The sequence below is a fragment of the Triticum aestivum genome, chromosome 6A (genome assembly GCF_018294505.1).
Source record: "Triticum aestivum cultivar Chinese Spring chromosome 6A, IWGSC CS RefSeq v2.1, whole genome shotgun sequence".
Classification (NCBI taxonomy): Eukaryota; Viridiplantae; Streptophyta; class Magnoliopsida; order Poales; family Poaceae; genus Triticum; species Triticum aestivum.
This window is the reverse complement of record NC_057809.1, coordinates 595311306-595335681: the sequence shown is the minus strand read 5'-3', so window position 1 is coordinate 595335681 and position 24376 is coordinate 595311306. Positions and strand designations below refer to the sequence as shown.

Here is a 24376-nt window from a genome sequence, read left to right as displayed (position 1 = left end):
GCTGCCATTCTCCGTTCTGCAGCCTCACAATAATTAAAGATCCTCCATTCTGAACCTTAATTATTGCCACAGGGTTTTGGAGATGATCCCAAAGATGATCGGTCGCAAGGACAAGCAATGATTGGGAAGAGTGTTAGGACTTATGTAATCTTGTAAGTAAAGGATAATCCTTTCTTGTAAAGAGCCCCGTGCGGTTGGCTGTATGGCAACCGTCCCGGCGCTTTCCACGTCCCCATGAACGGACGCATCTCTTCGTCATCTTTGTTCCCCTTGTATGATCACCAATGGAATACAGTTGGTTAACACTTCAAAAGAACTACTCCCTCCGTTTCCAAATATAAGTCTTTTTAGAGATTTCAACAAGTGACTACATATGAAGCAAAATGAGTGAATCTACACTCTAAAACGTGTCTACATATATCTGTATATTGTAGTCATTTGAAATGTCTAAAAAAACTTATATTTGGAAACGGAGGGAGTATTTGAAGTTGCAAAATGATTTGACACTGCTTACCAATTAAAGTAGTGAAAATGGAAGAATCAATCACTGACAATATATATGTTATTTCCCTGATTTGCGTGTCCCTTAACAGCTACTCCCTCTGTCCGGAAAAACTTGTCCCTCAAATGGGACAAGCTTTGGGACAAGCTTTTTCGGACAGAAAGAGTACTACTCACCCACTATAATCCACTAATAATCCTCTTCAGTGAAAGTGCTACTTATAGTAGGCGCTGTCGTTTAGCACGTAGAGAATGTAGTCTGGCTCGTTAATTAAGCTATGAAGAAAACGATGAAAGCTACTGCATGCGTCCGTACACCCTTCCGAATACATCACGTGTCTTTTAGCAGCTACTAGTGGCCTTTGATAGTGATGAAGCTTGACCATTTTTGATAACTGGCCCAAACCAGCCTAGTTGAGCCTGACCGATGACTTGGACTGGATGGAGAAAATTGTGAGAGGCTAGTAAAAATATCACACACATGGTCAAGTAGCTAAACCACTTGGAAAAAGAGCAGTAAAGAACAAAGAAAATCACACACATGCATCCAAAAATGTGTGCCCCTCACGAATGTTTCCAAATGTTTATCTCTAGAAACTAGAGAAGAGGTGATTGCTGCTTCCCTTCTCCGACGACTTTGACTCCAGTCTGTCGGGCTTTGAATATGCAGAGCACCTTCCTCTTCCTCCCTCCCGACGACGACGACACGCCCAGGCAAGTCGTTTTATAACCAGGCAGCTATCTTCCTCACTCTTCTATGGCTGCAATTCTCCATTCTGCAGCATCACAATAATTTAAGAGGAAGCACACCTGCTCTGAGAGTGCAGCCGTCAATGGCTCAGCCGGAGCAGAGCGAGCAGCCATGGGAGTACACCCTGCGGAAGTACCTCCTGCTGCTGGCCACCCTGGTGGTCAACGTGACGTACGCCGCGGGCTTCAACCCGCCGGGAGGGGTCTGGCAGGCCGCCTACGACGGCCAACCCGCCGGCGACCCGATCATCCGCGACACCCACTACCACCGCTACCTCGCCTTCTTCTACTGCAACGCCACCGCCTTCGCCGCCTCGCTCGTGGTCATCGTGCTCATCCTCATCCTCGCCGTCCGGCACGACAAGGAGAAGGAGAAGAAGAAGAAGGACGCCGTTCAGGTCATCAAGCCACTGCGGGTCGTCATGGTGTTGGACCTGCTCGGCCTCGTGGGCGCCTACGGCGCTGGAACCTGCCGGGATAGGATTTCCATCATCTACACCGCGGTTCTGGTGGCCGCTGTCTTCGCCTACATTGTAGTTCTCAAGTTGCTGGACCGGTGTCGTCCAAACAAGAACCCCGGCTCTAGCTCCAGCGGCGCCACCCCCATCTCTGAAACCAACAACGGGGTCAGCGCAACTACCACCCCTGACCTCGAATCTGACCGCAAGGTCGCTGAAAAGGCGTTGAAAACCGAAGAACAGCTCTGCAAGGTCCTGATGCTTCTCGCGACGTTCGCGGTGAGCATCACATACGTCGCCGGACTGAGCACGCCCGGTGGCTTCTGGGACAGCACCGGCGGCAGGCATCACCCTGGCGACGCGATTCTCAGGGACCAACGCGGCCAGCGCCTGACCGCGTTTTTCCTCTTCAACACCACGGCGTTCGTGGCGTCCCTGCTCATCGCCATGCTGCTCATCATCGATGGAAAGAAGCTCCGTGACAAGACGGCTCGGTTTCACGTGCTCTATGTGTGCATCTTTGCCGTGCTTGTTGGCCTCCTCGGCGCATACGCTGCCGGGAGCTGCAGGAAAACCGACACCACAGTCTACGTGGTCTCCCTCGTCGGCGCCGTTCTTGCATACATTCTCCTCCATCTCTTCTGCAGGTCAGCGTTAAAATTACTGTCTTATTGTTTCAGTCCAGCATACAGCCTCCTCCATGGCTTCTGCAGTTCAGCGTCAAAATTATTTCCTTGTTGTTTCAGTCCAGCCCAACAAAATGATGGAAATCAACAGAGTAATGATGCTAGGTATGGAACGAACTGAAATCCTCTTCTTTTCCTCTGTTTGCAGTTACACTGCTTTCTTGTTTATTTCTCTGCAACTAAACTGAACTATGTTTCTTCTTCTCTGCAATGTATTAATGCAGTGGTAGGGAGGCTCTGGACAAGGCTCGCTCTCTTGTTCTACTGCTCGCCACTCTTGCCGCCACCATCACCTACACAGCGGGGTTGGACCCGCCGGGTGGCGTTTGGCAGGACAACGGTGACGGGCACATGGCTGGCGACCCCATCCTCCTCGCGACAAACGCTAGGAGGTACAAGGCCTTCTACTACTGCAACTCGGTTGCGTTTGTGGCCTCATTGGTGGTCATCATCTTGGTCCAGATGGAGAAGCTGGTCAAGCACCATGTGCTGGAGGCAGCCATGATACTCGACCTGTTTGGCCTCATCGGTGCATATGCCGCTGGGAGCTGCCGGAACGTGAATACCTCCATTTACGTCATGGCTTTGGCAGGGGCTGTCTTGATCTATGTGGTGATCCATGTTGTCTTCTTCACGCTGGATCACAGGGACCAAAACAACAACGACCAAGAAGATCAGTTGCTGGAGAAGAAGCGCAAACGGTTGCTCCTCTTCGCGATCTTGACCGCGACCATCACCTACCAAGCCAGCCTCACCCCTCCTGGTGGCTTCCTGCTGCAGGACGACAAGCTCGGCCACCACACCGGTGACCCGGTCCTCCTGTACAACTACCCACGCCGCTACCATGCCTTCTTCTACTGCAACTCGGTGAGCTTCATGTTGTCCATCGCGCTCATCATCCTCCTGGTGAACCCCAATCTGTACAGGCCAGCAATACGAAGCAATGCACTATCTGTTTGTACGGCGGTGGGCTGTTTTTGTTTGATGGGGGCCTACGCTGCCGGAAGCACCCAACACATCAAGACATCCGTCTACATCTTCGTGTTGGTGGCTGTGGTCCTCTGTGTTGCAGCAGGACTGCTGCTAGTATTTTTGTTGAGGGAGCTGAACAAAAATGGTGCAGCACCTGCTGCGCCATCCAGACCCACTGGACAGGAGGGCGGCCAAGAAGAAAACAGAAATGGCATCTCAGCAGCTGATGTGCCATCCAGACCCACTGGACAGGGGGACGAAGAAGAAGAAAACAGAGATGGCATCTCGGCAGCTGATGCACTATCCATACCTATTGAACAGGAGGAAGAAGAAAAAGCAAAGAATGAAAAGAGGAAGAACCATGCAAGGCGCAAATACCTGATGCTGCTAGGTATCTTGGTGGCGAGCGTAGCCTACCAGGCTGGCCTAGAACCCCCCGGCGGGACGTGGCAGAACAACGACAACAGGTACAAGGCGGGCAACCCGGTGATGCATGACAACATGAGGCCCCGGTACCTTGTCTTCTTCTACAGCAACTCCATTTCCTTTGTGGCTTCCATCGTTGTCATCATCATGCTGCTGCCGCATTGGCTGCCAGACGAGAGGGAAGAAGAATGGAAGACATGGTCGCTGAAGGTGATGAACCGGGCGATCAGACTGGATCTGTTTGCTCTCCTGGTGGCCTATGCAGCCGGCTCCAACAGGGGGTGGAAGACGTCTGTGATTGTGGTCACGCTCATCATCGCCGTGCTGAGCTACTTTGCAATCCATATGATACTATCATGCACCGTTTGTCAAGGTAAGAAGACCCAAGGCACATCTGCAAGCTTACAGCATGTTGCCATGACGCATAAGAGCAGCAACCAGAATCCTCCAGCACAGCGTGATTCATTATCAGTGTGATCAGTGGTGTAGCTCCACAAACGTGAGGGCAGTCCACAAAGTAATCCCAAATTCAGCGCGACCGATCATCTACCTATTTCTCTCTGGCTCTAGATCTGTAATCATCTTAGCTCTGTCCAATCTCCCTGCTCCAGCTAGCTCGCCCTGTTTTTAGACTCCTGGTCTAGTTGATGTAAGCGGATGAATAAGTTGCATCCCAATTGGAGCATGCTGGCATTGTCTCTCGACTCACCGGGCGTGCGGGCGTGTGTCTTAATCCAATGAACATGCGTGGTAGGTGGCGTTTTCCAGATCCTATATGCACTCTGACTCATAAGAACTTGAATGGGAAGTGCACGGGTTGCAACTACATTTGTATTCCGGATACTGAGGCATTTTGTTACTACTGAAACATGCTGTGTCACTAGGAACAGTCTCAAGTACTAGTATTGTGCAATCCTGATAATTACGTAGTAATCACTATTCACTGATCGAGAGGAACATACCTTGAACGCGGGGCAATTCACCGAACACTTGCAGGGCGCCCGATCCCCGCGTGCAGATGGAGGCAACCGAGCCAAGCAGGCCGCCGTCGTGCGTGCCGCCGTTGCCGTGGATCGATAGATACGTGCGCTGGCGTCCGTTGGCAGGATTTTTGGTCGGAGAGGATTCCACGAGCGTGAGCCGCGTCGATCGGAAGTAGTTGCTCGAGGCGTGAATGCAGGTGCTGCGCGCGATCTTACGCAGGAGGGATAATGGCCGCGCGCAGCGCCGCGCTTCCCAGGTACAGGTCGGGGCGGGGCGGGGCGTCGCCGGCGATCACCGGAGAGAAGGAGCGGCGCCTTGGCTCGTGGCTCCTGCGCGGCTCTGTATCGTGATGGGTGGACCGTGGACGGGCGGTAGTTGGGGGCTTTCAAAAAACAAGCCGTGAAAACCGGCTTTAGCAACAAACTTCCTGACTTCTGACTTCCTAAGTTAAAAAAAAATGACGCTACAGGCGCGTTGGCAACTTCATAAAATGTTTTAAAAAAAGGGAATTGTGGAAGATTAGATGTGCCATACACCCCTTCGTTTCAAAAAAAATTGCACTTCTAGATTTGTTGTAAGTCAAACTTCTGCACATTTGATCAAGCCTATGTAAAAATATACCAACATCTACTCCCTCCGTTCCCAAATATTTGTCTTTCTAGATATTTCAATAAATGACTACATACGAAGCAAAATGAGTGAATCTACACTCTAAAATATGTCTACATACGTCCGTATGTTGTAGTCCATTTAAAATGCTAGAAAGACAAATATTTGGGAACGGAGGGAGTATAATATTAAAATGGTTTCATTAGAATCATCATAACACCAAAATGTGGCTGCCACCACAGTTTTTTTTTTTGGAAAAGGGGACGTGCCCCAGCCTCTGCATCAGAAAGATGCATACGGCTCATATTATTAAAAGGATAAACCAGTAGCATAGTACCGAAAGGTCATAGCCGTAACTAAAACAAAATCTGTAAATAAGAAAAGCCCAAAGCCACAACCGGCTGGCAAAACAATAGGATCAATACATGTCTATCCTATTACATGACCGCCATCCAAACCGGTTGAAAATATCCCGAGCTACCATCTCCCATCGGGTAGACGCAGTAACCAAACGCTCCCTGGCCTCCGTCGGAGTGAGTAGCGACCACATACGGATGAACGCCGTGGCCCTGAAGATAACCTGCAAAAAGTGAATGTTTGTTGATCGGTTAAAGACTAAGTCATTTCTACAATTCCATATTGCCCACAAAAGTGCACAAACGCCAACCCGAATGTGTCTTGCAATATCAGAATCCACCCCATCTAGCCATGTTCCAAATAACATACTAATAGAGGTGGGCTGACTAATATTAAAAGCAATATGAACCGACCGCCACAGAATCTTAGCCAACGGGCAATCGAGAAAGAGGTGTTTGATGTTTTCAGAATGATCACAGAAGCTACATCGAGACGGACCTACCCAATTACGTTTTGCAAGGTTATCCTTAGTCAGAATGACTTGTTTATGCACAAACCACATAAACACTTTAATATGTAAGGGTACTTTAGCTTGCCAAACATGTAAGGAGATAGGGATGACAGAAGAGTTAATGACATCCTGATACATTGATTTGACCGAGAACACACCGTTCTTAGTAAGTGCATCCAGTAGAGCCCGAACTCCTTGCACTCCCACACAGGTAGTTCCAATAGAGGAGGAACAGGAGAGGCAACCTACCATCGAAGGAGAGGTGGTGGCACGTTGCGCCTGAAAATCACCTCTCCTAGCGTTTAGAGTGGAACAGATGAGGAAAAGAACATTCATTTTGACAAGTAGGATCTAAGTCTGAAATTGCTAATGGAGCTCAAGCTCAATAGAGCTCAAAGTTTGAAATTTTCAAACCTCAAACTTTGAGGTTTCAAAATGTTTTGAAAAAAAACACATGTACTACATTAGGATGTACTCTACAAGTGTGAAAAAACATTTTCTATTTGTGTAGCTCACATCGTAACACATTTCATCAAGCAAAACTACACACTTGCAGCCAACATCCCTATGTACATGTGTATTTTTTCAAAAAAAAGTGACACTTCAAAATGCGAATCTACTCTCCATCCGAGTGTCATATGTAAATGAGTTTACCCCAACCAAACATATGATATTACTAGCACATAAGCCCGTGCGTTGCAACGGGAGAAAAAAATGACATGCATTTTAATAACACAACACCCTTGCTTCGCAACGGACAGCCAGAAGGCCCAAGTCTACGACGTACCGATTGAAACCTAGCGTTTTTTTACGTAGGTACAGATTAGTACCACCTTGGATTTTGGAAAAAATATGGATGTTCTGCAAAAAAAACGGAAAGCATAAATTCAAGGAAAAAAAGCATATTATGACGGTGAACCCGAGGAGTCAATCCGTACTTTATTATTATAGCAAACATGCCCGTGCGTTGCAACGGGTGAAAACAGCCCTCACACGCCCTTACCCACTGAGCATGATTAAAGACATCACCCTCATGCCCATAACATAATAAACATGACTAATACCTCATTCTCAGGTCCACATCTTCCATTCAATATAACACCAGACACATGTTTCTGCTTGTCATATTTGTCGTCCTCGTCATAGTACCAGTTTTCACTAACCAAGGTTGGCCAGGTCCAACAGCTGGATTGTTGAACCGCCTTCGTGTCCGGCCAAGATCAAGACCGTTGAACAAAGTTTTTTTAATCGGCTAGCTAATATAATAGGGAAAAGCATTGGAATAATATATGTCAGTGTCACCATGTAAAGTGAGTAGTTTGTGTCAGTTAGACCATGAAATCTTAGTTGGACTTCTCTCATGCATTTTGACGGGTGTCACTGGGCGAGTGAGACTTGTCGTACGTGAAGACTTTATGGAGAAAAAAGATTCCTTCATATCCTAGTTTAATAAATTGAATTAAAACAATGCATCAGGTGGGCGTATTTCAAAAATTCCCCAAGTTTTATTAATAAGTATAGATTAAAAAATCATGTTTTAAAAAATGTTTGCCTTTTCAAATTTAAAGTTCAAAATATATTTGAGTTTTTAAATTTTTGCAAATTCTAAAAATAATCACAACAGTACCTCCTAGTTTAAAAAAATGTTTGTGTTTTAAAAAATACTCAGTTTAAAAAAAATATTTTTCTTTTGAAAAAAAATCGAGTTTAAATTTTTGTTAACAACTTTGCAAATTTTCGTGTTCTAAAATATATTCACTTTAAAAAGAAATCCTCTTAATATCTGGCGCGATTGTGCGCTTAATTTGAAATTTCGCGCGGCTAAATGAACACCAAGTCATGTTTGGCCTAGTGGTAGCCTTCTGAACGCTTTAGCATGAGTGTCTGAGTTCGAGTCCTTGCAGCGTATTAATTTTTCTTAGAAACGTTTTACTGGCGCAGGCTGTTGGTTCCCTAATGGGCCGGCCCATTGTGGCTCTGCGCGTCTGCTTTTTCTTTTTTGGCAGAAACGAATCGGGAGAACGATAAAACTACCGCACGACAAACCACCTCGGACGTACGAATTGTAAGACCTGTGTGCCGTGTGCGTGCGGAGAACGTGGCGTAAATTAGTACCACCTCGTTTATATTATGATTTTGTCTGTACAAATCGTAAAAGCGTATTATGACATAAGAAGAAAGCGTATTGTGACGGTGAACCCGGAGACCCAATCCGTGCTTTATTATTAGGGAGAGATATCTCAAAAACTCTAAATTATCATTCTCTCTACCTCTTTCTAATTGTCTGGAACCAAACCATCTCACAAGTTTGATAGCGATGAGAGTAGTCAATTTTTTTTTATTTTGCGGGCAGAAACTTGTATTACTCAACCTGTCATATGATTAGAATCAGCTCAAGATAACTCAAGAGCTCTCGGGGGTCATGAACCGATCCAAGTTATGGTCATCCCTTCTAGCCGATGAAAACTAGCTAGACAACCATTAACCATTAATGAGGGTAGTACAAGCTTCTTGGGTGTTGGATTTCCTTCACCACAAAAAACACAAACCGATCTATCTGTGCCACTGGACTCAATCAAATTCCGAGCTTCACTAGAATCAACCTCAAATTCAATGGGTGGTTTGGTCCGCATCAAAGCGAGAGACAAACCTCCCATGCATGCACATAACTCTTCTTCAAGTGCATCCCTACACAATTTTTTTTATGTGGGATGAAAAGACTATAGCTCCTTCACCATCTCGAAGGATCATACCTGCTCCAGCAAAGCCATCAATAACAAAAGAACCATAAGAATTGAGCTTCACCCATCCTTGCGGAGGGGCAACCCTGCCGGCTGAAGCTCTAAAAGCGTCATCACATGCGAAGATTTTGTCAAGTGCTCATAACTGACTGCACACCTTTTTCCTTTGCGCGGGTCAGCAATAGGGTCATGTGACATTCCTAAGATGGATTCAAGATAACCGCACGGGAAATTCTTGTTACATTCATCCATGATGGATTTTTCTCATGAGTGATTTCATTCCTGTTATGCCAAATCCTCCAAAGAGTCATCAAAATCATACACTGCTTAGTTCCTTTCAAGGGATCTAACAAGTGAAATAGTCGAATCTTTCAACATGGTGCGGCTAATTTGCTACTTAGGAGACACATCTAATGTATGAACTCAACATGTGGTGCTCCTATCAGATTTCCTATTATTCATAAAAAAAAGGAATCTTGATATCGTTATATTTTATCATGAGTGTTGAGATCTTAAAAATGATCATTTTTGGACAAAAAATATATGTATTTCCAGCAAATAATAATAATAATACATATATTGTGTTTTTGAAGTCAATAATATTCGTAACATTTATCATGAACTTTTACTAAGGTCATTTATTCATACTAGTAAATGTGTACGTGCAATGCACGTTAATATTTAGGCAATATATTAATTGCACGTGGATATTAGGTATGCTATTATTTGTGTGTTAATCCTATGATTAGTGTAATATTTGGCATGCTATTAATTGCATGTTAAACACGTTTAACGCTCGCCATTGGAGCAGTCTAGGTCGTTGGATTGACTTGGTTCGATGGCCGAGATCAGTTGGATCTGCCTCTTTGGGTCTTTTTATATTGGGTATAGATATAGATATAGATATTTTTCTCTAGAAGAGGCAATTTGTGCATAAACGAGTCTAATTATTTACATTAGGCCTGGTCGGAAGTGGGCCCCGGCCCTTCGGTCGAATATGGGCCGCATCATCGAGTCGGGCCCAAAGCCCAAACCAGCTTTGCTGCTGGTGCGTACTACTGCGAAGCCCCGGCCCTTGGAGGCGAGGGTTTCGCCGTCGACCTCGCCGAGGTGGGTTCTCCGCCCAATCCACGCCTTAATCACCGCCGTTTCCTCCCAGCTCTCCCATCCCCGGCCGGCGCCGCCCTTCCTGGGTAGTCGGCTCCTCCGAGCCCGAGGTACGGATTTGGGTCCATTCCTTTCCCTTCTCGAGCGACCTTGGTCGAGCCAGCCGATGCGATGTCGGTTCTTCCATCTGAACTTGGTCGATTCGGCTCTGTAATGTCTGCATGGCCTGGGTTTTGCACCTGCTCTGTTAGTTCCATGGCGTACTGCCTAGGTCGACTTCGTTGTTGCGCTTGGCACTGTTAAGGGAATTAGGCCGCTGTTGTGTATGGACCTGGAAGGCTGGAACCTCTGTGAAATGCTAGAGGAAATAGCTTGGTTTAGTCAGTAAAATCTGTTCTGGAGTGTGCAGAAATTGGTTTACTCGTCTGATTTTTTGGGTGGTATTTCCATATACGAGTTCAGTTCGGCAAGGGGAATGTTCAGATATCATGTTGGTTTAATGTTCAGATTGGTATATTTCTAGATTATCCCCCCACCCAGCAGAAATTTATACAGTTATTAGGGTGTTATTTTTATCTGAAATTCTTTATGTCACTTCTTTGTTCTACGGAATGGATGCAAATAGGATGCCGCGGCATTAATTTACCGTTTATTGTGAAGATAAGCACATAAAACTTTCGACACATATAAGAAAAACTTCAAAGTTTCATCACTGTTTCCTTCTACAGTACATTATTTGTTACAGCTGTTATCTGGTTATCTTGTGTGTTCCACCCTGAACGTAAATTTTTTGTTAGTCCAGCGCCTGCAGAGCCTCGAGGTTCCCCAAGTTGTGCAGCTGATGGAGGATCTCCCGGAGCCACTGCTTGCAGATATCATCAAGAGGATTACCGTGTCGAGTGATCTAAATTCTCTTTGCCTCGTGTCAAAGCGGCTCTGTGCCGTCGAGGCGGAGCATAGGGGTGCTATCCGTGTTGGCTGTGGCGTTGACCCTACAACGGAAGCCTTGACATCACTGTTCTCCCGGTTCTCCAATTTGTGGAAAGTGGAGATCAATTACTCTGGTTGGACGCCCAGTCATGGGGACCAGGTGAACAACCAAGGCATCCTTGTTCTATCGCATCATTGCCCCTTGCTGTCTGATCTCACCTTAAGCTTCTGTGCACACATTGATGATGCTGGTCTTAGTTATCTAGCTTACTGCAAAAAGTTGAGGTCCCTCAGGCTGAGCTTTGCACCAGCAATAACTTCTACTGGGATTTTCCGGGTGGCCGTTAGTTGCTGCCATCTCTCTGTTCTCCACCTTGTTGACTGTATAGCAATAGAGAGCGTGGAGTGGCTGGACTATCTTGGGAGATATGGATCATTAGGGGAACTTGTTCTAAAGGATTGTGATGGAATCAGTCAGTATGACCTCCTAAAATTTGGTCCAGGATGGAGGAAGCTCCAAAGGTTTGAGTTTGAGATTAATGGAACTTACTGGCTGAGTCAGCGCCCTGATCCCTCATACGTGGTTGGCTACCCATATAGCTATGACATTTGCTGTGATAATTTGAAGGATCTTAGGTTGGCTCATATTGTAACTAAGCCGGAAATTGGACTCCGTTTTCTCCTGGGGAAGTGCAAAGCATTGGAGACACTTTACCTGGAGTATGTTATTGGTCTAAATGAGGATGAGATGATTGCACTATTCCAGAGGTGCTGCAACCTTAAAACCATTTCACTTCGGCTCATGCCTCTGCGCTGTGAAGATCATTGGTTTAGGACGGCATTGACTGATGACAGCCTAGAGGTCCTAGCTCTAAGCTTCCCTATGCTTCAGGTTGTTGAGCTCACTTTCACATTTTGTGAACCCTCTTATCCTACTGAAATAGGCTTCACACAGAAGGGTATTCTGACGCTTATCCAATCATGTCCGATTCGTGCTCTTGTGCTAAATGGTGCCAGCATATTTGATGACGAGGGGATGAAGGGCCTGTCATCCACAAAGTTCCTGGAGAAGCTCGATCTCGTGGATTGCTGCTCTATATCTGATGCTGGGATGTACCTCATTGCTCAGGCTCCTTGTTTGAGTCACCTCACACTCCGGGAATGTAGTAGTGTGACAGATGATGGGTTGGCTGCATTGGCACGTTCACAGAAGTTGGAGTCACTGACCGTTATAGGCTGCCGCTGGATCTCTGAGGAGGGTGTGCAGGGTGCTGCCAAATCAGTTTGCTACTCATTGGAGACTGAAAGCCATGACAGCCTAAAAGGAATGAACGTGTACAGGAAAATACGACAGTCGCCCTGAATTCAGTCTTTGGCTGTTAATTTGTGTTGCTATATGTTGGCAGAACTTTGAAACCACAACAGTATGAAAGTAACTCGAAGGATAATCGTACCTGCCATTTCCTTCTGGCAAGTTCCAATTGGCTTCAGATGTTCTAGACTTGTTTTGGCAGTGTGAGATTCGTTTTAGAAATGTGCCAGAATTCGTGATTATGGCTTGGCAATCGTTTGTGCCGGTTCTGGTCTTTTGTGTGTTTGTTGCGCGGCACCTCCTCCATTGATTCTCCATGTGCAGCGCCTGATATGCGATTCCTGCCATAGCAATAGTGCGTATGATCTATGTGAGTACATTGTAGTGATTCTTGCTGACAGTAATCACTAATCAGTGGGCATTTGGGGCACTTGCCTGAGCATATCATGTTTTTTTTCTTCGTACACCTCAGCTCAATCCTGGTATGATGCATTGTTCATCACATCCACCGAGGAGGAGTTTTCGATAATTCTTTTATTGTAGCTATCTGAAAGGTGTCCTTCATCTGTTTGAGATCTCCAAACATGGTACCCTTTTATTTTTATATCCTCGGTGTTTTAAATTTCAAAAGAATTATCAGGTTCTTTTGGTTGCTTGTGCAATATTTAAGGTTCAGGCGTAATTGAGCACATTAAACCTGGAGATGAGATCTGCTAACTATTGTTTTAAAGCAGTTTATGCTAAAGATAGGAATTTTCTGAACTTATCAACTCAACACATGTTCACACATGAAACAAATGCCATTTTACTACACTGAACACTCATGGTAATATTCCATCGTTACACTAAAGAAGGCAAGATCTATGTAAAATGGCAGATAAAACATATACATTGTTGCATCACAGCCAAGACGATGCTGCTGTCGACATTGATCTGTCATCGGATGGCTGAAACTACTCAACGGGTCGCTATTTGAATTTCCTTTACAGCCAGCTTTCTGCTTTTGTTTTTCTGCTTTATTAGTGATGTAATGGCTGCAAGAGCCAAGACTTCGGGTTGCTAGATGCATCCGGTCTTGTACCAGGTTAAAATCCTAGCGGCCATGTTCGGGCTGGCCCTCTTATGCGTATCTGAAAGCCATAAAACCCTAGCTAGAGTCACAATTTCCTGTCCAAAAATCGCTGGCGAACAGCTGTGAGATGGTCAGTTAACTCTGAACCTGACACATCAGGCGTTACACAGAACCAGTGAGCCGCCGGCTACGTGTGAAAGACGGTGAAGGGAATACTTAAACATGTGAATGTTTTTTTTCCTAAATACATGCTGAATTTTTATTAAATACATGTTGAACATTTTTTAGATACATGTTGTACATTTTTTAGATACATGTTGTACATTTTTAAAATACATGTTAAATATTTACCCAAATATGTGTTAAACATTTGTAAAATGCACACTGAATATATTTTTAAATAAATGTTGAATTTTTTGGGTACAAAGTGACCATTTTGAAACACCCACTGAATAATTTTCAACAATTTCATGAATTCTTTTAAACGTGTATGAATATTTAAGAAAATTATGCCATTGTTTAAACATTTTCATGAACATACAATTTTTTAAACGGAAATTTTTTATATGGTATGAACAGTTTTAGAAATTTCACGAACTTTTTAATGTGCGGTGATTTTTTTAAAACTAAGTAAATTAAATTTGATTATATATATAGAATATTTTAAAATATAAAAAGGTAAAAACAAATTGAAAAAACGAAAATGGTCCGACACACAATAGTCGTCCATCTATTTCGTTAGATGCGAAACATAGATGCTCCCGACAAATTGACTTACTAGCACACATTTCGATCACTAACTCCCCAATGGAATATGGGCCTCATCGTCAAGTCGGGCCAAGCTCAAGCTCGCTTTGCTGCTGCTGCTGCATATTTACTCATGTCGCGAGGAAGGTGACAGTTTTGCTATCGACCACTCGACCTTGACGCAGAGGTTTCCCCAGCCATTCCTTCCAACCTTTGGTCGCCGTCGTTGCCGCCCAGCTCTCCCCTTCGGGTCGGCGCCTCCTCTCCTGGTTCGTCAGCTCCTCCTAGGTACGTACTTGGGTCTATTTCCTTCCCTTCTCGAGCAACATTGGTTGAGCCCGATTGAGGCGATGTTGATTCTTCCACTTGAGCTTTGTCGATTCTTAAAAAGTTAAATGAAGGCAATACCGAATTCACTCAGGAACACATTCTGATCACACGTACTACGTGCGATGCTTTTTTTCCTTTTTCATTAGAGTACATACTTTTTTTAGAACAAAATTAGTTTTTCAGGGAAAAATAGTTTGTCTTTCAAGAACATGAGATTCAGTTAGTGGGGGTCGTATATGGGCCGCATCATCAAGTCGGGCCGAAGCCCAAGCCACCTTCGTTGCTGCTGCTCAAAAAAAAAAACCATCCTAGCTCCCGAAGCCAGCCGACGCTCTCGCCGCGAGGGTTTTGCCGTCGACCTCGCCGCCCAATCCGCCTCCCTTGGTCACCGCCGTTCCCGCCCAGCTCCCCCCCCCCCCCCCCCCCCACCCCCCCTTCCGGCTGGCGCCGCCCTTCCTGGTTCGTCGGCTCCTCCGAGGTACGGATCTGGGTCCATGACCTTCCCTTCTCGAGCAACATTGGTTGAGCCAGCCGAGGCGATGTCGATTCTTGCACCATGTACTTGGATCTGTTGATGCACTTGGCACACTATGTATGAGCCTGGAATATCTGATATTCTAGAGTAAATGTCCTGGTTTAATTCTAGTAAAACATGTTCATTAGTGCCTAGGATTTGTCCTTCCAGATATGAGTTCAGTTCAGCAGGTGGATGTTTAATTGGTATATTTGTACACTGTAATTAGGGCTTTTACATTGGGTGATTGTTCCAAGATAAGCATGTACAGTAGTAATTAAGTGACTGTTCCAAGAGTAGCACATAAATCTTTCAACATCCCCTAAAAAACATAAATCTTTCAACAGATATAAAAAAGTTCAATGTTTCACCGATGTTTCCTTTTACATTAGTTCTTGAGGACAGCTATTATTTGGTTATCTTGTTATGTTCCATTCTGATAATAGAATCTTCACTACAGTGCCTTCCGGGTCTTGAGACTGCCCAAGTTGTGCAACTGAGATACTCAATGGAGGATCTACCAGAGCCACTGCTTGGAGAGGTCGTCAAGAGGATTACTAAGGCAAGTGATCTTAATTCTCTTCCCCTCGTGTCGAAGCAGCTCTGCACCGTAGAGGCGGAGCACAGGGATGCTATCTGTGTTGGCTGTGGACTCGACCCTTCTACAGAAGCCTTGGTGTCGCTCTTCTCCCGGTTCCTCAATTTGGCAAAAGTAGAGATCAACTATTCTGGATGGAAGCCCAGCAACGGGGACCAGCTGAACAACCAAGGCCTTTGTGTTCTATCTTCTCACTGCCCCTTGCTGTCCGATCTTGCTTTAAGCTTCTGCTCATACATCGATGACTCTGGTCTTGGTTACCTAGCTGAGTGCAAAAAATTGAGGTCCCTCAGGCTGGACCATGCATCAGCAGTCACTTCTACTGGGATTTTTCGGGTCGTGGTTGGTTGCAGGTATCTTTCGGTTCTCCACCTTGTTTTTGACGCGTGGTTCTCCACCTTGTTGACTATACGGCAGTAAACAATGGGGAGTGGCTGGAGTACCTTGGGAGGTATGGATCACTGGGGGAACTTGTTGTAAAGGATTGCGATGGAATCAGCCAGTATGACCTTTTAAAGTTTGGCCCAGGATGGTCGAATCTCCAAAAGTTTGAGTTTGAGATTAATGGAAATTACTGGATGGCAGGGGCCAGTGATCCCTCCTTTGTGTCTGGCTATCCATACAGCTATGACATCTGCTGTGATAATTTGAAGGATCTTAGGTTGGCTCATATTATAACAGAGCCAGAAATTGGACTTCGTTTTCTCCTGGGGAAGTGCAAAGCATTGGAGACACTTTACCTGGAGTATGTTATTTGTCTAAAAGAGAATGAGATGATTGCACTATTTCAGAGGTGCAACAACCTTAAAACAATCTCACTTCGGCTCATGCCTCTGCATTGTGAAGGTTATGAGTATAGGACGCCATTGACTGATGTTAGCCTTAAGGCTCTAGCTCTCAGTTGCCCTATGCTTCAGGCTGTTGAGCTCACATTCACATTTTGCGAACCCGATTGGCCTACTGAAATAGGTTTCACACAAGAGGGCATTGTGGCGCTCATCCAATCTTGTCCAATTCGCGCTCTTTTGCTAAATGGTGCCAGCATTTTGTATGACGAGGGGATGGAGGGCCTCTCATCCGCACAGTTCCTGGAGACACTTGAGCTCGTGGATTGCATGTCTGTAACTGATGCTGGTATTAGTCACATTATTCAAGCTCCTTGCATGAGTAGTCTCATCCTCCGCAAATGTGAGAACGTGACAGATCGTGGAATGGCTGAGCTGGCACGTTCACAGAAGTTGGAGTCCCTGACCGTTATAGGCTGCCGCCAGATCTCTCAGGAAGGTGTGCATGGTGCTGCCAAATCAGTTTGCTACTTGGCAGAGATTGAAAGCCACGACAGTCTAAAAGGAATGAACATGAACAGGAACAGGAAAAGACGTCGATCGCCCTGAATCCCGTCTTTGGCTATTAATTCGTGTTTGTTATATATCAGCAGAAGTTTGAAACCGCAAATCTATTCAAGTAAACTGGGAGGACAGGTGCACCTGCTATTTCCTTGCAACAAGTACCAATTGGCTTCGCATGTTCTAGACAGACTTCTTGCTTATGTGATGACAGTAGCTTCGATTTGTAATATCATTGCTTTGCTCCTATTTGTAAGGTCTGCTTCCTCTGATTGAGATCTCCGAACATTGCAAAATTTTATTCTTATAGCTTCAGTGTTTGGATTTCAAAAGGAGATCAGGCTATTTTGGCTGCTTGTGCAATATTTAAGGTTCGGGCGTCATCGAGTGCACTAAACCTTGAAATTCGATCTGCTAACCGTTTCTTTACTACAGTTTCTGCGCTAGATGGGATTTTTCATAACTTATGGACACAACACATGTGCACAATATGAAACAAAGCAAAGAGGTTACGAACAAAGAAGAATGCCTTCTTACAGTGAACATACATGCATGTACATGGTGATAGTTTTGTGCAAAACGGCAGAGAAAACATATGTGGTATTGCATCTCAGCCTATCACTTGTGTAGTGTAAAAAAGGCACCATGAAGCGAACACATTGAGAACTAAATAACAGGAGAAGCAAACACATGCCGCAGGGTAAACAAAGGCTCCATTGAAGAGAAGAATCTTTGTGAAGGAAAAATGATCTCACTCGAGAGATTTCATGATTACCTGATGCATACTTGTGTCATGGTTAAACTGTTCCATATCGTCGTCAGGGATATATCATGTAGAGTAGGACAATTCAGAAAGCCAGCATCAGGCAAAGACATCCAGGGTTTGAAAATTTCACAATGGTCTTTGGGTCAAAGTCTGAGCAGCTCAAGAGAAACTGTGTGGAGTTCAGATTTTGAGCAATGATACCCGGTTCTTTCGGGTGCTGGTGCAACCCTTCAGGTTATGCATCACCATTCAGGTCATCAGTTCTTGTTTTTCTTAGATTTAATCATCTTTATAAGCTTGTCTGCTTCTGTAATCAGGGGCTGGTATCTCGCAAATAAATAAATAAATAAATAAAGTGTTTCCCTTGCTGTGTTTTGGACTTAATAGAATGCAGAGTTTGAAGTTTGCCTCCCAAAAAAGTTCATCAGGTGTCACTGAGCACACTGAAGCTGGGGACGAAATCTGCACACAGTTAGTTTCCAAACAGGGGTCGAGCTGCACAAATCAAACAAGTGTTGTGGACAGAGCTGCAAGTTCCTTATTATTACCAGAACTGATCGAAACAAGCAGAGCGGAGCTGCAAATAGAGAACCAAGGCGTTTTCTTGTTTTTCTTTTTTCTTTTTGTGGGCACACTGTAAACCTACGTTACATGAAAGAAGGCAAATTCTGTGAAAAATGGCAAAAAGGCAGATAGAGATGGGCTCGCATTTTAGCCTCTCACGTAGTGCACAAAGTTGAACTTTACTCTCTTTTTTGGGAGGAAACTTTACTCTGTTTTAAACAAAATTCAAACAGACATGTATTGTTTGTGCACAGCGAGTCTAATTATTCAATGTTACACCGCCATCCTGCGGTCTATTTTCAGCAAATTCTATCCCTTTTTTTGCGAGTAAGATAATTCTACCCCTGCAAAAGACTAACCTGACTCCCGTTGACTTCCTCTTTTTATTCTTCCTTGATGGCCTCTGTTTTTTCTCTAGGTGATTCTCACCCTGTACATTGAGTTGGCGTTGAGATAAAATTTTCCGCACAGTTACAGTAAAAAAAGTCGATGTTACAATAATTTAAAAATGTTTAGGATATGGAAAAATGTTCGTGAATTCAAAAAGATGTTCACTAATTCAAAAATTGCTCATATTTGTGATTTTTTAAAATGTTTACGGATTTGAAAATTACTTGTGATTTTGAAAAATGTTCAGGGATTTGAAAAATATTGTGATTTTAAAAAATGCTCACGAATCTGAAAATGTTCATGATTCTAAAAAAAATACAAATTCAAAAAGAATCACAAATTCAAAAAATGTTTGGGAACTTAAAAAAAGTTCATGAATTCAAAAAATGTTTATGATTTCGAAGCACATTTGCAAATTTGAGAAAATGTTCATGAACTCAAAAATTGTTTGTCGTTTTGGAAAATGTTAATGTATTTGAATAATGTTTGTGATTTTAAAAGATGTTCACGAATTAGAGGATGGAGCGGCGCCCACACTAGAGGATGGAGCGGCTGCTTGAGCAAGGGAGCCTGCAACAACACCAACAACAGGAGAGATGGAGTAGCCGCAGGGGAGAGGTGGAGCAAGCGTGTGCTGCACGGTTGCCGATTATGGGAAACGTTCATGTCGTTGCCGATTAGAGTGAACGATTCTTTGGATCCTTAGCATCGGTGACTTCCTGTCTACGGAATAGGCTGACTCTAAATTCCAGGTAGAGGAGGAGCGGCGGCAGTGGCGCGCCACCGGCTCGTCTTGGACGCCTCATGCCCGCGCCGTTGGGATCTAGAGGGACTTATTTGTAATTTTTGTTGTTTTTGGGTCTCCTTATAAGGATGAGTCTTTAATATAAACTAGATGATACCCCACATGTTGCTACGGGGATTGATTTGAATACTTTTTGATGAAATCTAAATGAAAATTTAAATAGATATAATATATTGTATTTCTCATGCATGTCAAGAGAAATATTATTTAAATGATTTAAGTTGGGAAGTTGTGCATGTTGAGAGGTCATATAAATAGCAATTCTCATGCATGTTAAAGGAAATAATTAGTGGATGATGAGATGACATGTATGCATGTCGAGAGAGTTGAGATAATGGGGATCAACTATTTAAGAATAGAAGATATATACATCCCACACAACCAAAAGGATGCCGGTAAGTCCTGAACATTCGGGATTTGACCATGGGAAAACGAACTTTTTTGTGACAATTTATATTTACTGACCATTGCAACTTTAGTTGATAAGCATGACAAATCCGCTCTCAATTTGTTTTTGTCAGAAAATTATCGTGCTTGCCAACAAATTTAGTTGTCTTCACGTCAACTCAAATTGCCATCGAAAATGTTCGAATTGCCAAGGTCAAATCCCGAACGGTTGAGATTTTTCAATGAATTTTTTTAAATTAAAGCAAAACGAAAATGAAATATGGGCCGCATCATGAAGTCGGGCCCAAGCCCAAGCCACCTTCACTGCGGCTGAAGTAGTACTAAAATTCCTCATTCGAGCTGCCGAATCCGACGCTCCACTCACCGTCGCAAGGGTTTCGCCGTCGACCTCGCCGCGGGGGTTTCTCCGCCCAATCCACCGCCCTCGGTCACCGCCGTCCCTGCTCAGTTCTTCCCTCCGGCCGGCCGTGCTAACGGCGCCTCCCTCGCTGCTTCCTCCGAGGTACGGATTTGGGTCCATTCCCTTTCCTTCTCGAGCAACATTGGCTCTTTCCACTTGAGTTCTTCCACTATGTACTTGAATCTTGATGCACCTAGCCCACTACACATGAGCCTGGAATAACTGTGTAGCTCTGCGAGGAAATGGCCTGGTTTAATTTCTAAGCAAAACCTATTCTGGATTGTTATCTTCATCTGATTGCTTGGGCCCATCCAGATCTGTGTTCAGTTCAGCAGGTGGATGTTTAGTTATGTGGTGAACTTGTAGTAGTTCCAATTGGTGTATTTCTAGACTATCCTCTCTCTCCCCACTGATGCTCAGCTATGGGCTAGCAATTTCAGTTCCATATGTAGGGCGGTATATGTTAATTTGATTTTTCTTATAACCTTTTCTTGTTCCATGATATGGATGCATACATCAGGCTGCAACTCATTAACACTCGTTGCGAAGATAAGCGCATGAATCTTTCAACTTAGTATTAAAAAGTTCAAATTTTCACTGATGTTCCTTTTACATTAGCTCTTACAGTTGTCATTTGGTTATCTTGCTGTGTTCCATTCTGACAATGAATCTTTACTTCAGCTCCTGCCGAACCTTGAGATTGCCCAGGTTGTGCAGCTGAGACACTCGATGGAGGATATCCCAGAGCCACTGCTTGCAGAGATCGTCAAGAGGATTACCAAGACAAGTGATCTTAATTCTCTTTCCCTCGTGTCGAAGCAGCTCTGCACCGTTGAGGCGGAGCACAGGGATGCTATCCACGTTGGCTGTGGACTCAACCCTTCTGCAGAAGCCTTGGTATCGCTGTTCTCCCGGTTCCCCAATTTGGTGAAAGTTGAGATCAATTACTCTGGGTGGAAGACTAGTAACCGGGATCAGTTGAACAACCAAGGCCTCCTTGTTCTATCATCACACTGCCCCTCGCTATCTGATCTTGCTTTAAGCTTATGCTCATACATCGATGACGCTGGTCTTGGTTATCTAGCTGAGTGCAAAAATTTGAAGTCCCTCAGGCTGGACCGTGCACCAGCAGTCACTTCTACTGGGATTTTTCAAGTGGCGGTTGGTTGCAGGTATCTTTCGGTTCTCCACCTTGTTGACTGTACGGCAGTAGACAACGGGGAGTGGCTGGAGTACCTTGGGAGGTATGGAGCACTGGGGGAACTTGTTGTAAAGGAATGCGATGGAATCAGCCAGTATGACCTCTTAAAGTTTGGCCCAGGGTGGACGAGTCTCCAAAAGTTTGAGTTTGAGATTAATGGAAATTACTGGATGCCAGGGGCCTCTGACCCCTCCTACGTGTCTGGCTACCCATATAGTTATGACATCTGCTGTGATGGCTTGAAGGATCTTAGGCTGGCTCATATTATAACCGAGCCAGAAACTGGGCTTCGTTTTCCTCCTGGCGAAGTGCAAAGCATTGGAGACACTTTACCTGGACTATGTTATTGGTCTAAAAGAGAATGAGATGATTGCACTATTCCAGAGGTGCAGCAAGCTTAAAACGATCTCACTTAAGCTTATGCCTCTGAGATGTGAAGATTATGAGTTTAGGACGCCATTGACTGATGTTAGCCTAAAGGCTCTAGCTATCAGCTGCCCTATGCTTCAGGTTGTTGAGCTCACATTCGCATTTTGCGACCCCGTTTGGCCTACTGAAATAGGTTTCACACAAGAGGGCATTGTGACGCTAATCCAGTCTTGTCCAATTCGTGCTCTTTTGCTAAATGGTGCCAATATTTTGTATGACGAGGGGATGAAGTGCCTCTCATCCTCACAGTTCCTGGAGAATCTTGAGCTCGTGGATTGCAGGTCTATAACCGATGCTAGTATGAATTTCATTATTCAGGCTCCTTGCTTGAGCAATCTCACGCTCCGCAAATGCAAGAAAGTGACAGATGATGGAATGGCTGAGCTGGCACGTTCACAGAAGTTGGAGTCGCTGACCATTATAGGCTGCTGCCGGATCTCTCAGAAAGGTGTGCAGGGTGCTGCCAAATCAGTTCACTACTTGGCAGAGATTGAAAGCCCCGGCAGTCTAAAAGGAATGTACATTAACACGAACAGGAAAAGACGCCGGTCGCCCTGAACCCAGTCTTTGGCCATCAATTCGTGTTTTTTATATAGCAGCCGGAGCTTGAAACCGCAAATCTGTGAAAGCAAATTTGTAGGAGAGGTGCACCTCCCATTTCCTTGCGACAATGTTCCAATATGCTTCAGATGTTCTAGACTTGTTTTGGTAATGCGAGATCTGTGTTAGGAATTTGCCAGAGTTCTTGCGTATATTATGTCAATAGCTTCGATTCGTAATCCCTTTTCATTTCTTATATCTTTGGTTGAGATCTCCAAGCATTGCACCCTTTTATTCTTATAGCTTCAGTGTTTGGATTTCAAAGGAATATCAGGTTCTTTTGGCTGCTTGTGCAACATCTAAGGTTCAGGCGTCATTGAGCGCATTAAGCCTGGGGATTAGATCTTCTAACCATTTCTTCAAAGCATGTTTTGCGTTAGACAGAAATTTTCATAACTTATCAACACATGTGCACATATGAAGCAAAGCAACCATATTACGAACACGGAACAAATGCATTTTTCTTACACTGAACATACATGTACACGGTAATAGTTCAGTGCACAACGGCTGAGAAAACAGCTATGGTATTGCATCTCAGCCTATCACTTGATGTAATCTAGTTAAATCTGAATGGCGGCAGCGCCCCCGCATGGGATTAAACTTGATGCGAGGGGATAATTGCACTTTGGGTTCTCATCTGCAGGGTTTCATTCACAGCAGACAACCCTTTGGTAGAGAAGATCTGCGAGACAATCAGACAGATACATGCTGATGCCAACATTTCTAACACTCGGGAGTCGGTCAGCCCAGCGCCTATAACCTGCAATCAGTACGAAAAGGAAGTTTGATAATTATCTTTCAGACCACACACACCAAATGAGGGCCGTGTTTTCTTCCTCTTCATCTGTAAGACCGACAGATTATGGTGTTTACCTGTTGTGATGGTTTGCTTACCATTCAAAATCGTCGCCAGAGATATCATGTAGGAGTAGGACAATACAGAAAGCCACCATCAAGCAAACACGTTGGGAATTAAATAACAAGACAAGCAAATTCAAGCAGCTATAAAATTCTGGAATTGCCATGACCACAGTTCAGAAACAAGATAAAAACAGTCTGTTTTCTGAACCTTTGTTAGGACAATCGAGAGATGTGTACTTTGACAAGTATGCACAGACAAACAGAGGGAAGTAATCCCATTAAAATGTTATACTGAGTATAGTACAGTTACAATGTTAACCGTTGTGTACTTTAACAAGTATGCACAGCCGATGAGCTCCGGCAAAACCTGCTGCTGACCCGGCGAGCTGCCGGCCATGGTGACATCGAGCAGCAGCAACTCGGGCACGAACCTCCCGTTCTTCTCCACGCCGGCCGTCGATCACCCCACCTCCCTTGAGTCCAGTCTACTTTTTTTAGACTGGACTTTTCTGAATTGACTGAACATACAGAAAGGAAAAAAAAACAATTCCTCCAAACATATACTGTATGTATGACGTAATTTGGATTCCATGGAGAATTAAAAGGTTACAGACCAAGCAAAGCATACATAGAAAAAAGAAATGGCGCCTGATCACATCGACAAGATACACATAGAAACCAATTATTGGCCTGAACTTGTCCCGAATAACGATCACCATGAATAAAAAAGAGCCACATTCACATTTGTGATAATTTTACCGAGAGAGACGAGCCTCATACATCTCCCCAACAGTGATGGTATTGCCTGTGTCAGTATGATAAATACATGATGAATCATGAAAAAATACGAATTTACATACTAGTTTATGAACGCTCTGTCTTGTACTAGATCCCTAATCCATTGGCATACTTTGTTGCATATCTTGATCCCAAAACCTTTGATTCATAAAGTTTCCAAATAAACTCTTGAAAATCCATTTTGGTTTCAAAATGATTCC

General features: G+C 44.4%; 2 protein-coding genes and 2 pseudogenes across 3 annotated transcripts; all 4 read left to right on the top strand.

Annotated features, from left to right (window-relative positions):
* Window positions 1-1244: 1244 nt before the first annotated feature.
* On the top strand, window positions 1245-4494 carry LOC123128803 (uncharacterized). The gene is made up of 3 exons (XM_044548901.1): window positions 1245-2356; window positions 2456-2500; window positions 2620-4494. Exons 1-3 carry the CDS (start codon window positions 1335-1337, stop codon window positions 4268-4270), a joined length of 2718 nt encoding a protein of 905 aa, XP_044404836.1. The 5' UTR covers window positions 1245-1334; the 3' UTR covers window positions 4271-4494.
* A 5556-nt stretch (window positions 4495-10050) lies between these two features.
* On the top strand, window positions 10051-12988 carry LOC123128802 (F-box/LRR-repeat protein 14). Of its 2 annotated transcripts, none has more exons than XM_044548899.1 (2): window positions 10051-10212; window positions 10905-12988. In XM_044548899.1, the coding sequence occupies exon 2, from the start codon at window positions 10944-10946 to the stop codon at window positions 12393-12395; it is 1452 nt and encodes a 483-aa protein (XP_044404834.1). In that variant the 5' UTR covers window positions 10051-10212; window positions 10905-10943; the 3' UTR covers window positions 12396-12988. The 2 variants fall into 2 exon arrangements, with proteins under 2 accessions (XP_044404834.1, XP_044404835.1); XM_044548900.1 differs by having other exon boundaries at window positions 10060-10212; window positions 10900-12988.
* Window positions 12989-15475: 2487 nt separating this feature from the next.
* Window positions 15476-18427, top strand: LOC123131206 (F-box/LRR-repeat protein 14-like; annotated as a pseudogene).
* Window positions 18428-20239: 1812 nt separating this feature from the next.
* LOC123128801 (F-box/LRR-repeat protein 14-like) lies at window positions 20240-22710 on the top strand (annotated as a pseudogene).
* Window positions 22711-24376: the final 1666 nt, after the last annotated feature.